This window comes from Chlamydotis macqueenii, chromosome 3 (assembly GCF_036417535.1).
Source record: "Chlamydotis macqueenii isolate bChlMac1 chromosome 3, bChlMac1.mat, whole genome shotgun sequence".
Lineage (NCBI taxonomy): Eukaryota > Metazoa > Chordata > Aves > Otidiformes > Otididae > Chlamydotis > Chlamydotis macqueenii.
The window spans coordinates 71787881-71801840 of NC_141558.1; the positions used below are offsets into that span (position 1 = coordinate 71787881).

Consider the following 13960-nt stretch of genomic DNA (forward strand, 5'->3'; position numbering starts at 1 on the left):
TGTTTCCAGGGATGGGGCATCCACCACCTCTCTGGGCAACCTGTGCCAGTGTTCCACCCCCCTCAGTGTAAAAATTTTTTTCCTTATATCCAGCCTGAATCTACCTCCCTCTGTTTTGAAGCCATTACCCCTTATCCTATCACAACAGGCCCTGCTAAAGAGTTTCTCCCTGTCTTTCCTGTAAGCCCCCTTTAGGTACTGGGAGGCCGCTATAAGGTCTCCCTGCAGCCTTCTCTTCTCCAGGCTGAGCAGCCCCAACTCTCTCAGCCTGTCCTCGTAGGAGAAGTACTCCAGTCCTCTGATCATCTTCGTGGCCCTCCTCTGGAGTTGTTCCAACAAGTCTATGTCCTTCTTAATTTCCTTCTTCATTTTCCTTCTTTTAATTTGGTTAGCTTTGTATTTTTCTTGACATGTAATGAATAGCCGTATTTAAATAATAAGGCTATTTAAATTATAAATATGGAGTGGAGTATTTGTATTAGGAGTAAGAAGACCAGACTAGATTAAAAATTGGATTTTTTTCATCATTTGGATTTGTTAATATATTTGAGCACTAAAGGAAACCTTTCACGTGAGATTCGTTCTCCTAAGCAGGCTTTCCTATAAAGTCTATCTGATCTCTGATTCCATTTTGACTTTCTGAATAATTATTTAGCATAATGAAGGTTTAGTTCCCAGTACCAACTCAGGTTAGCTGTGCCTTTTGTCTTGCAGAATGTGCATGTATGAATGACAGCTATGTGAATGTGAGTGAGGTTAGTTGCTGGGTATAACATATTGTACTTACAGATGTGCATTTAATTTCAATAATGTGAGACACCTGGAGAATCTCAGGACTGACTTGCGCCTGTATCTGTTAAGCCTCTCATTCTCCATGGTTACTAAACAAGGGAGAGGTTCAGCAGTTTTCTCTGAGCTATAACCATTTCTGTGCCCTTGCTTTGCTCTTTTAATGTAGTTAGAACATTCCACACCTATACAAAGCAGAAACCTTCTAAGAGTTGGAGAGGTATTTGCAGACTAATCCTCAGAAAACTAATTTGTTAGAGTAAAAATGTAGTTTTTCCTTAAAAATGGCCTTTTAGTACAGCTAAGGTCATACATGAGAAGAGATTCTGGCTTTTATTGTAACATGGTGTTTATTGTGATGGATAGTGCCATTTTTTTAAAGCAGGTAAACTACGTGGGAGAAGGGAACACATGACTTTGAGTCTGCACAGAGGTGGAGTCACAGCGTCTTATGCATTTAACAAGTTGTTTAAATTCTCATTCAGCTCACCACCATGTTTGAGAGGCTGAGTATGAATAACCGGCAACTGGAAGAAGAGATGAGAGACCTGGCTGATAAAAAGGAGTCCGTGGCCCACTGGGAGGCCCAAATTACTGAGATCATCCAATGGTGAATACTCTGCTCTAATGTCATTGCAGAATTCCCTCATTGTGTGGTAGGGCTGTTACTGAGGTTTTTGCCTTTGCAGATGACACTTGCAAATGCTTAGGTGAGATCTCACGCTCATCCGGGATTTCACTGTGTTTTTGCTTGAGATTTTAATAATATCGAAATCTGGGAAATTGTGTTCCTCCTTAAGAGCGAAAGTTTCTTAGCAAATACAACTTTTTAAAGTGCAGAAGAATCATGGCCGTTGGGTGTGGCTTGTGGCTTTGGAAGAATACTGGAAGGAGTCATGTGCTGAGTTCACGCCTCCAAGAGGGAACAAGCCTGGGAAAAGCAATGGCTGAGAGTATTTGTGTCTCGGCATTAATTTCCTTCATCTGCTTGGCATGTGGCAGAATGAAACAACTACAGTGCAACTTTTATGTGATTTTTTTTTTTTTTTTTTACAAGGAGGGCATTTGAGACTACCACAAAGGCAGTCAAGTAATGTTTCTAATAATACTTTTGCTAAATAATGATGTTATGTTTCTGAAGTCTTCCATACAGTTCTAATAAATGAAGGGGAAAACAAACAAACAAACAACCCAAGTTGATCCTATTAAGAGAAAAAGATTGTTTTATCTAGGTCGCCTCTATTTTTTCTCTCCATGCCTGCTTCTCTCCCCTCCCCTTTTATGGTCCAGTTCAGTGTCTACAAAAACAGCTTGCATACAGACATTTTTTTTTAACAGATCATACACGTCTGGGAAGATTTCATCAGCATATACTAATCTTTTTTTTGGTTTACTACTTGAACTTTTTCTTCCCCCCTTTTTTCCCATCTTATGTTAATGAAAAAAAATCTGATTTGTTGTGTCAAAGCAAAAATGAGAGGCATTTGTTACATTAAAACCTAGTTTGATATTGTTGTAATGTCAGCATCATTTTGTTGTCCAAATACAGAGAAGTTTGGCTTTTGACTGTAGCCATGTGAATGTGTAACAAGAAAGAAGGGCTATCCTCTGGGTTTCTGGAAGTGTTTTGAACAGAACTTTTTTACATAAAATTCTGTAATGCTGATCTGTGTTATGAAGTCCATAATGTCTCAAGGCATTTTATTCATAGCAGAGGTTAAAAAATTTAGAGTCCACTTTGTGCGTGCTCCTTTTAAATCTTGTCTCTCATAACTGTGAGTGTAGCAGATGACCTGTGTCACAGAAATTTAAAAAAAACCAACAACCAAACATAGGTTGTTTAAATGAACAGGTGATTTATAGCCAAAGAGAAATGTTTTTTTTTCCAGAAAAAAAAAAAAAAATCAAGGTAACGAGTCTGTTATTTCACATTCCATACTGTTTTAAGGTAATGCTTATCAGTCTTAGTGCACCAAGGTAACCAAACCCCATTTTTTAGATTTACATGTGAAAGCACTCATAAAACTTGGCAGTTCTGGAAAAAGAGAAGTCAGAATTAGTTGTGGATTAACACTCTCTTAAAAAGTACCAATGGCCATTAAGAAAGTCCTTTCTCCAATTTATGAATGTATTTAATATTTTAAGATGTACTACTGATATGGTTCAGGTGTATGGTAAGGCATCTTGCACATATTAGAGAAGTGAGGAGTAAAAGAGGTATGAGACTGAGTTTTTTGTTATCTAAAGATACTTAATGAGGAAAGATCAGGAACATGCAAGACTAACTTTCTGAATGGAAGATACCATTTTACTGGTCCATTACAATAGTACAATGTCTTTTAAAAAGTTTGGAACTAAAAATGGAAGACTATGTGAAAAGAAAAAAAAATGGTAATACTGTGGGCAAACATTAGGGAAATTTACAAAATCTGGCTTGGCTCCAGTTTTTAGTCACTGTATACATCTCCATTTTCTCTCCATACTTTTCTCTGCTTACCTTAATTTTTTTCAGCTGTGTGAGGCCATATTTTGGCTCACATTTTTTTTCTTACTATGTTCAGATTTTCCCCGTGTTACTTGGATAATCTAGTCATGTCCATCTGCTGTCCTTAGAACGCAGCACTGCATACTGAAACTAGGTCCTTCTCTGGCGATTTTTATGGTGGAACATAAGTTTATGATGGCTATATGAAGTATTTAAACGTCTGTAATAATGATGAATATTTCAAAAGAAAAAATTAATTTTGAAGAAAACGAATCTTATTTAATCAGTCACAAGCAGATGTTTTCCTGAGAAGAACATGCAATTAAAATCCATACCTGTCCACCTTTTCAGTAAGACAACAGAATGCTTTGAAGCTAACGAAGTAGCTGAGAGCTTGTAGGCTCCCTCTTCAGAACTAGCAGATTTTTCACATGATATTACTTTCAAATATGTGGTTTAGGTGCATACTTTCTGCCTCTTAGAAAAGGATTTTTCCTACCACCTTCTTTTTGTACAGTGATTCATGAAGGATAGGAGACAGTAGATGAAATTAATTACTGGTTTTGTAAATGGTTTGCTCAGCTCTCTTTAATAATTTAAGGGATTTATTCTAGCCCTGGTTTAAGTAACACAAGCCCAAGGAGTCCATTATTTCCTTTGAATGCCTTGCCATCTAAGAGATAATATCTGTCAGGAAATCTACCCCACTATTCGAGTCCACACTTGGATGGTCTGTTTCTTCACAACTCCTTGGGTCCTTCTAAATGATTTTTTTCTTTCAGATTTTATGACTTGTGAGTAATTTTAATGGCCTGTCATGTTCCCTTTAGCCATTCCTTGCTTTCTTACTGCATTCTCTTGCATCTTGTTTAGGAAAAATGTACAAAAGCCTTTTTATTTTTGTAGTTATTGCCCCAAGTTGCCATAAATATAGCCAAAATCTTAATATAAACTCTTGGAATCAATCTTTTCTTGCAAATTCTAATGTAGTAGCAATAGACCCTCACAGATCATTCAGCCTTAATGGAGCTATTATATTGACAAGTTTATATTAGCCAAATCACTCATCATTCCTCAACAAGAATAAGAAATATTGAGGCTTTTATAATCAGCTGTAAATTTTCCTGTGGGAGATCAGAAAGAGATTCATTGCATAGGAGGGTAATGCTTTAAAAAGGAATCTTTTAAATAGCCATGGTACCGTATTTCTGTTCTGTTGCAGAAAGGAGGTCGATGGAAATCTTCGTAGTGATTCCCAGAGTACTTGGCAAGAATCTTAACTTATTAGTCTCTCTGGGAGGGGTTTGTGTAACCTAGTTCTAGAAGTCTAAAGGTAGACAACTAAAAGAAATCCCATGACTAGTACTGTAGAAGTCTGGTTTTCTTCCCACTGATTGAAAAGGAAGCTTAGACAACTAGTGTAAATGAAGAATTCTGTATTGTTGAGTATGTTTATATGGATTAACTAAATTCCACCTGATTTTACCCATAGAGTGGATGTTAGACGTAGATTCAGCTGCAGCCAGAAGCTATGACTGTTGTTTACCATGAGACTCAGTTGGTATACTCCTTGTTGACAAAATATCTTTCTAATCAACTGCAGAGTGGTTGATTTTTATCTTAATTATTGATTTCAATTTAAAAAAAAAAGAAAACAAACAAACAAACCCCTCTTCTGCATTAAAACAAACATAAAAAAGCCCCAAAATTGTTGTCTTAATTCTGAAAACTGATTGCTCTCGAAAGATAGCACACACAAATTACAAAAAAAAAAGGTTTAGAGCATGGTGGTACTTTGAATAACTGGTAAGATTCTGGGGAAATTGAATTGTAAGAAACTCAAAACATGGAAATTTCTGAGATGCATTGTGTTTGAGGAAAAATAAGAGGTTAATTATCTATGAAATAGAAATTATGGAGGGCAGAGGGATATTTCAGGGTTTGGGAGAAGAGTGAAATGTTGAAAAATTTTAGAGAAGTAGATTTTATAAACAAATTTTGAGAGGGAAGAGGGAAAAGAAATAATTAAGTTGGAGGCTTTAAGCATAATGATATGAAGGCAGAAATTTAAAAGCTTTGAGAAACTACAGAAGAATTGGAAGTCATTCTCTCGGACTTCCTTGGGGTTTTTAAGTCAGGTGAGATGCAACTTGGAATAAGACCCCAAGGCTTCAGGACCCCTCCTGTTCAGCAGAAAGCTCTAGTCCTCAGGGTCCATCTTGCATTGTAAAGTGTCCCAGATATAGAGAGACAGAGTCTGACTTTCCTAGCAGCCTGACAAATAATGTACTAGATATCAGTCCATGGTTATTTGAAGGTTCTCATGATGTCAGCTTCAACCAAGAAGTTAAAGTTTACAAGAATTTGTACTATATTGCCATGCTAGGTTCTTTGTAGTTAATGAATTGAGTTTGAAAGGGCAGTTACGTTATGTATGAAAACAGAACAGTTAATCTAATCTAAATTGTCAGTAAGGAAAGAAGTGACTCTAGGTGGAACCTGAAGAACTTTTCTTCCTTAGGTCTTTTCCTGTGCCTATTAGGGCTCTGTAAGAATGGGGGCAAGGAGAGAAGCATAGTAAGAACAACTTTACCATTCTTGCTCTATCTTTTATTAAAAAAAAAACAAAAAACAACGAAACAAACAAACAAGAAAAAACCCCAGCAACAGATACAAACCACTATGAGAGCTCCTGGGTTCGCATGAAGTGTACTCAGCGGGTCTCATGACCGAGAGAACGTTGCCATCTAGTGGACAACGAAACTGCAGCTCGGCTCCACATTGTACTGCTTAAAGTCACTGTCTGGAGGAGCCTGAGGAGGTTCCTTGAACGCAGTATAGACTTTTGCAAAAATTGACTTTATAAGTGTATTTTCATTTTCTAGATTTCTTCATGTTCAGTGGAATATCTCTTTCAGGTTATTGCACATGCAGCTTTTCGACATTTAGAGTCTGAAGGTTCTGTGCATCATAAACCAAATACCTTTGTAAAAATTTATGAAGAAATTTGACATTTAAAGTTATTCAGCTTTAATTAGAAAAGTTAAAAAATAAGGCACCAGTTCAGTTTTATTTTTAATCTGATATTGTAGCTTTTTCTTCTGCAAAGATCATTAAAAATAGAGAAGATCAGACACTGCTTCCTAAATCTCTTTTCCCTTGTACATCAGGAAAACTTACTTTCTCATCTTGAGAGCCTCACATTCTTTTTGTTCCTGCTTATACTTTTTTGGTACTAGCTATTTAATTATGCAGCACCACCGCCATGTTCCACCCCCCCCCCCCCCCCCCCCCCCGGCCCCAGCATCTTATGCTAGTTCTCATATCTTTTTGCCCACTCTTATACCCTACGTGGTTTGTGTAGGCCAAGATTATCTGGTCGTCAAAATGTGTCATCCAGAACGTTATGGGAGAAAAAAAAGTTGGTATGCTGCTTCCATTTAGTTCTAGTATCCCTTGGGAAAAATAATTGAGTCATTAATATAAAAACTCTCACTGCCTTTATTAAAGGCAGAACAAGTGGGGTTTTTTTTCTAGCCTCCTCCCCACCTCTTGTAAATTGTAAGCAGGAGACAAAGAAGCTAACACCTAAAGCATGAGTAAGTGCTTACTTTTTGATGTTGGGTGTGAATTTTGTCGCACATGGTCACTATTTTTGCATTAGCCTTCTCTGTATAAGCAGTCTTCCTTATGTAAATCTTAAACTGCACAGCCAGAAGTCACTGCAACCTGAAGATATTTAGCCCGTAGCTTTTGCATCATGATCTTGCCCTAAGACCACTATGGGAAAGCTCTTCTGTTCCTCTCTTGCCTGTGGCAGTTCAGAGTATGTACTCTCTGTCTCTGTCTGTCTTGCCTCCTGGTGACTATCTGTAAATCTTTACTGAAACATTATATTATTTGTAGTCATTAATGGTAAACTTGCAAGTAGCAATATTTCCATATTCACTATGTATATGAACCCCATAATATCATGCAGAGAAGTTTATATTGCTTTATAGGCATGGAGGGGGAATTACTTTTTGCAGAAAGATCGCTAACAGACAAATTCGTCCTTCTGGACACCTCTCATCTCCATTCCAACACACTCAGGATTACAGTTACTGAGGAAAGATCGGGAAGCAAGGATAGATTAATTTCCATGAAGTATAAAAACTATTTTCCCACTTTCCTATAACTTAAAAATATTTGAGGTTCATTGCTTAGAGCACATCCTAAACATTTCTGTGGTTAGTGTTGATAGCTCTAATGGTGATCAAGCTGTGGTGTTAGACTGCTGGTTTCTGAGACCAGCTCAGAGACTTTAGGATGCCTTGGTGTTAGTTTGTTCTTCTGTGGGCAAGGTGAGTATGTTCAGATCCAGGCATGTAAGGTGATAGGAAATGGGGGGGGGGGGGGGGGGTGTGTTCTTGTTGGTTGGGGTTTTTTTGTTGTTGTTGTTTTTTTTTTTTCCTTCTGTTTGTTTCATTTAGGTTTCTCATAAGCTACTTAGTTCCAGTGAGATAATATTTTCGCAACTTTCTTTTCTATGTTAATAGCTGAGGCAAAGTGAAGAAAGAACCTTCTGCTGTGGTTAATTACAGAAGGTCTTTTTTTTTTCTTTGTAATTGATGATCAAAGAGTCTGAAAAACAGGCATGTCTCCTCCTTGATGTCTTTATACCCAGAAAACATATCTTGATAGAAAGGTCAGGGAATGAGAGTGCGTCTTCTGCCTTATGCTGTGTAGTTCTCATAGTCAGTTGATACAGTGAAGTCAACTACTAGTTCCAATATTATGTGGATAGTTGAGTTGTTAATTATTGGTTACAAATATTGTCTTAATTTACTCCCTAAAAATAGCTTAAATCTTGAAAGGTTTCTTTCCCGCAGTTTCAGGTAGCTGACATTTATCCTGAGACATATCTTACTTAGATACATAGTTCTTCACTGTTAATTCCTTGTCTTAGCCATGCATATTGTTTAATGGAACTCTGCAAAGCAGCAAATGCTTAGTTTTGTGTGGTTTTCTGTTTGATTTTTTTGTTTGTTTGTTTCTTTAAGTTCTATGGCTTTTTTTGTATTCTTTTTTCTGTTTTCTAGTTGCTATTTTGTTGAAGTTATTTTTTTCCCCCTTTAGAGTCTTTGTTTAAAACACATTTTTCTTCTAATATAATTGTTTAGGGTAAGTGATGAAAAAGATGCTCGAGGTTATCTTCAAGCCTTGGCCTCTAAAATGACGGAAGAACTAGAGGCTCTGAGGAATTCCAGTTTGGGTGCAAGAGCTACAGTAAGACACTACATCCATATGTCCTTTTTTTTTTTTTTTTTTTTTTTTAAAAAAAAAAAACACTCATTTGATAGTTTCAACTGCAGTAATAATCTATCTGTAGAATCGATATTAGTCAAAAGTTATACTTTCCTAGAGCTGCCCTTGTGAATAACTAAATAACAAATTTATTGTTTATCAATTAATTAAACGCCAATATCTTTGTAATGTGATTTTATCTATGATATTGTTCAAATAGCTAGTTTATAATCATGTATTAATTTGTTGAAGGAAATCTATACTTTGAGTCATGAAAGCCTTAAAAACTTTTGCTTGTAAAATGTGAATGTCCTTCATCGCTGTCATTTGAGTTGAGGCACATCAAAACTAAAATTCACTAAATGTTTTTGCTTTTGAGATCATGACAGCATTAGACGTTCATCTTGCCTATTTAGTACTTGAGTTTAAAAATAATGATACTAAAAACTGCTTTTAATTTTTTAACTTTTAGAATAATTTTGAATTAATGAAGTCTTCTGTTAAGCACATAATAGACTGAGAAATGTAGTTGTTGAAGTTAGTTACATTCCCCATTTTCTACTTTCCTTCCTCTTACTCTTTCTTCTCCCTTTTTTTGTTCTTTACTAGGACATGCCCTGGAAGATGCGCCGCTTTGCAAAACTGGATATGTCTGCAAGGTTGGAACTGCAGTCTGCTCTTGATGCTGAAATCCGAGCCAAACAGGCTATTCAAGATGAGTTGAATAAAGTCAAAGCTTCCTGTATCTCTACAGAGTGGTAAGACTGAATTATTCAAATGGAAATTTACTTTGATCCCTCCCAGGGAATGTCATCAAATCATGATTTTAACTGTCTAGTCTCTCACAATTTGATAATGAATGATATGCCAGTTTCTTATGTCTAAATGTGAAAAAAAGACCATTTATCTCTTCATTGTGTAAGCAACTGAACACTTGGCTGGGAAAATTTGAGATCTTGAAGACTTTTAGAGGGTACAGTTTCACTTTAATAATATAATCTCTCCTAGTTGTGATAACAAGCTCAAATGCAAGCAGAGTTTGGCTTTGTATCTTAGAACATACTCTTTTCCATTCAATTGATAGCTGCCTTAGGTTAACTAACAAAAATAAATTATTGCATACTGATTTGCACAGTAATAAGATGTGCTTATGGGAGATTATGGATTCTTTTATACCCTCCTCAGACTTCTGTCCCTGCTCCCTCCTCCTTTAAGTTACAAAATTTATTCTGAGTTGAGTGAATGCCTGAAGCAGGGGATTAGTAGGCAGACGTTCCATTTCTAGGTCTCCAGCTTCAATCTAGCTTGGTTCAACACTGTCCAAAAGAACTACAGAAATCTCTTGGTGTCCTGTGAACACAGCTCTAGTGACATGAGACTTCTTCAGAGCACCCACCATTGAAACTGGTGCCAGTTGTTTCATTTGGTAGTTTGGACAGAGAAATCAGAAACAAAACATGAGCTTTTCTATGCCTACAAGAGAATCCTTCAAATTAGAGTTTGAGGCACGTTTAAGAATGAGCTTGTGCTGCTGCTAACCATTGCAAGTAAGTTCTGCTGAAAAAGAAAGGCTTAATTTTCTTTAGCTGTGGTTGTGATTCCTTTTACAAGCTGTTAACTCTATTAAGTGAAGAGATTTTAATACATAAAATGTAAAAATATGATCAAATACAAAGTACATGTTGTTTGCATAGTTCCTGTGATATGTCATAATTTGACTTAAAATAAAGCACGGCAAATTTGCCACGAGAAGAAAATTGGTCCTGCATTATGATGTGATAGTAGTTAAATTTCGAATTATGAATCCCACTGGGCAGGGGATGCAGTGTTAGTCATTTGAGTCGGTGTAGGTTGAAGTAGGCGCTCAAACTGAAGTAGGACTTCTGAGCCTCATCTTAGATGCATACCCATTCTGTTCCTCTTACTGCTTTCTCTAAAAAAAAAAAATCAATTTTTACAATAGAGTTCTCTCATCTTGTGATGTCTAAGCATGCAGATAGACAACACAAGGCATGGAAATGGCTTCTAGCAGCAAAGGGGTGGGATATGGTGTAAAAATTTGAAATACAAGCAAATAGAGGAATTTCTCTTCAGTCGTATTTGAGGAGCTCTGAGTTGTTTTGCAGCTTTAGGAAAGCAGACGGACAGAGCTGAGATTCAAGTATGTTATCTGTAAAGTGGGCTTACCATGTCCATCTTACTTGGGTATTTTTCAGGCCAGGTAACATAACGATAGGCAGCATTGTAGAACCTCTAAGAATAGGAAAACCAGTGTTTGCTTTGATAGGCAAGGATGACAGGTGTGGTAGAAATGCATTGTAGTGTTACCTATCGGCTGTAAATCAGAAAGCACTGAAACAACTAAGTGTAAAGTAACTGAGTAGAAAAATGATTCAGCATAATCTATTAGTATCACAGGCGATGTGAATTAACAAATAAAACCCCCCGATTTTTAGGCGTAAAAATACATGTGGTCTTTTTTTCCCATTCATGGGATACAGGCTTACACAAGTACTCATAGATTAGAAACAAGAGCCAATTTAATGGGTAAACAGGGACAATTAATTGCTTGGGGTTTGTTTTGTTTTGTTTTTTAAGATACTATTCTAAACAGATCCTAATAAACTTCTGAATTCATTCTTGCATTTGATGATACGAAACTTGCTGGGCATTAAATCTAAATAGCATGCAAAGATGAACAAGAAAAAGTTACTTGTATCATGGGTTCTCAATATTTAGATAGGTTTTTTGTTTTTATTCTTTTGAAGTAAATTGCAAGAATCTGAGAAGAAGAACATGGAGCTGTTGACAGATATTGAAAGGCTGAAAAAGGAGACAGAAGAGCTTAGATCAGAAAAGGGTATGGCAACTGATATCAAAGTAAATAACATTTTTCACATTGGTGGGTACATCTTATCAATTAAGTGTCACCTTGCAACTAAAATATGATGGCAACAGACTTCAGCATACGAAATATGAGGCTAATAATTGCATGTTAAGCTGTACCCACAGCAGTTGTATTTGCATTCCTAATACATGCTTGTAATACGCTTCTGTTCTGTTGTTATACTTGATCCAGTAAGTTTTATTTGAGTTAAAACTGCTGGCATATGTGTGGCCATTTACTGCCAGAAAACTGTTATAAATGTAGATATATTTATAATTTTTCCTTTCTTTATGATGAGTGACATTATTTAGACTTCAATACTGATCATCGTGTTCTTCATCTGTGAATGTTTTGGGCCTGTCTACACAGATAGTGAACAACTGCAGAGGCATTCATAGCATTAATTAGTTTCTGGGATGACTTCATTGATGAGCAGTGTGGTCATGTTTGCTTTGCTGTGGTATTAGAGTATGTTCTGGGATTTCTAGAGTGTCTGTCTAACAGTATTTTGCATTGTTGCTGAAAGAGGAAACTTTTTGGTAATTCTGAAATGAAAAAACTTTTCATTGAGAAATTATTAATGATTTGGCTGATTCTTTGCAGTTCCTGTAGTAGCTCTAATATTTGTATCTCATGAGTCACATGGGAAGAAGTGAGTTTTCAGGCCAAATGGAATTAGCTCATTTTCTGTAGGGAGCTGTTTGAACTCCAGAGTTTCAAAACCCTGGCAACAATTGCTGCATAGGGATGTCAGATATTCAGTGTTTGCAACCTAACGGCATGTTAGTCATGTGTTATATAATGTATTGTAGTTAACATTCATCTCCTATATATAGGTCCCCGCATGCTGGTTGACTGGTAAAAAATGATACAAACCTATACAGAACATTAAAAGGTGGTTTATGCTGATTAGCAAATAAGACTTAGGGAATTGATATTTGTTCATCTTGATGCTTAGCACTGATACCAGGATTATGCTTCTTCCAAGTGCTTGGAGAGTGACTCTTGACAACATTGTCCTGCAGACAATAATGCTTTGTCATGTTTAGCTTTCATGTATAGATTCTTGAACTGTTTTAAATATTATTCATGGTTACTCGGCTTCTGAAATCTTCCTGTGCGTTAAACCATCTGTTAAAAATTTATAATTAATATTTTACCCTGTATTTTTTTTCCAGTGTTTAAAACCTTGTTGGTTTTGTGAAAATAGAGATAAACATTTACTCTTTTCTTATTAAAAACAAACAAAGAAAATGTGCTGTTCAAGGAAAAGTTAGTTATTATGCTTTTTGCCAGAAATAGATTAAGATCCTACTGCAACTATTCAAAAATATCATGGAAATACACCTTAATTCAAAATCCTTATTATCTTTGGACTAGATTTTCTCTTATAAGAAGAAATATATTAAAGTTTGAATCATTAACTGTATAGAGGATTCAAATGTAGTCAATGTACAGTGGTAGAGTAACTTCCTGTGTGTGGAAATTGATTTCTAGGAAGAGATTACTTAGATTAGCACTTGAATCCTTTGCTCTTTATAAATGTGTTCCAGAAACTTAGGAGGGTAGATGATTCTTTAAAGTAGCTGCTAATTTGAGAATTATTTTGTCTTTTATTGATATTTCATTGTATTCATACATTGAAGAGGAAAAGGTTCTTTGTAACTTCTTCCTTCATTGTGGGTTATATTTAGAGCAACCAAGGTGATATGGCCAGTTACAGCAAGACACTGACATTTTTTAAAATACATAAGTGACCTTTGATAGCATCAGTCTTTTAAGATGCACACAGTCCTGCAGGCTTTGGTCGTAATAAGTATATGTATAATGTATTTATCATGTTCATGAAGCTAGAGTCTGTACACATCTGTGATTTATAAACACTCACACAGCAACTTGAATTATGCCCCAAAGAAAAGAAGAAGGAAAAAGAAAGATGTATCAGTTGAAGCAAGTTAAAATAATAGTCAAGATGTGCCAGCCTCTGCAGCTCCAGAGGACGCAGCATTCCTCCTCTGCTTAGTGGCTGAAAACCATGTAAATGGTGTAGCATGACAGAGACATTTGAAGCTTTACCCAGAGTTGTATTACTCCTGGATATCTGAAAGTGAGAGGTGGCAGACAGGCATAGAGCATGGGTCAAGGAAACCCATATTATCCGGAAATGGAGTATGTTCCCCAAACAGCCTGTTCTTTGCGTTTTTCTGGAACCTCACTCTTGGCTGATGCTGTCCTGTCGCAGTGGGCTATCCAGTGTGTGTCTAGAGCTGGGATGACACCTGCTGCGTTAGTGTGAATGCCGATGTGTCAAGCGGTGCCTGTTGCAAATGGACATAAGCATGGTAGAAACCTGTGCCTTCTGCATAATAGGCACGTACATGCAGTATGTTTTCGTGTTGAATTCACACCACACACATCCTAGCTTGGAAAAGATTACTTAAACATATGCCGCTTGCTTGGTGGGTGTATGTCTATTAGAAAAATCTTTTACTCTGGAAAACAGACCAAATGCG

At 36.5% G+C, this 13960-nt stretch overlaps 1 protein-coding gene across 6 annotated transcripts in view; it reads left to right on the forward strand.

Annotated features, from left to right (window-relative positions):
- Positions 1–13960, forward strand: part of CDC42BPA (CDC42 binding protein kinase alpha) — a 188623-nt gene that overhangs the window by 131289 nt on the left and 43374 nt on the right. For all 6 annotated transcript variants that reach the window (XM_086745443.1, XM_086745439.1, XM_086745440.1 and 3 more), the window contains 4 exons: positions 1275–1399; positions 8437–8542; positions 9170–9318; positions 11329–11420. In XM_086745443.1, coding sequence (XP_086601569.1) covers positions 1275–1399; positions 8437–8542; positions 9170–9318; positions 11329–11420 — 472 coding nt within the window. The remainder of the gene's footprint in view (positions 1–1274; positions 1400–8436; positions 8543–9169; positions 9319–11328; positions 11421–13960) is intronic.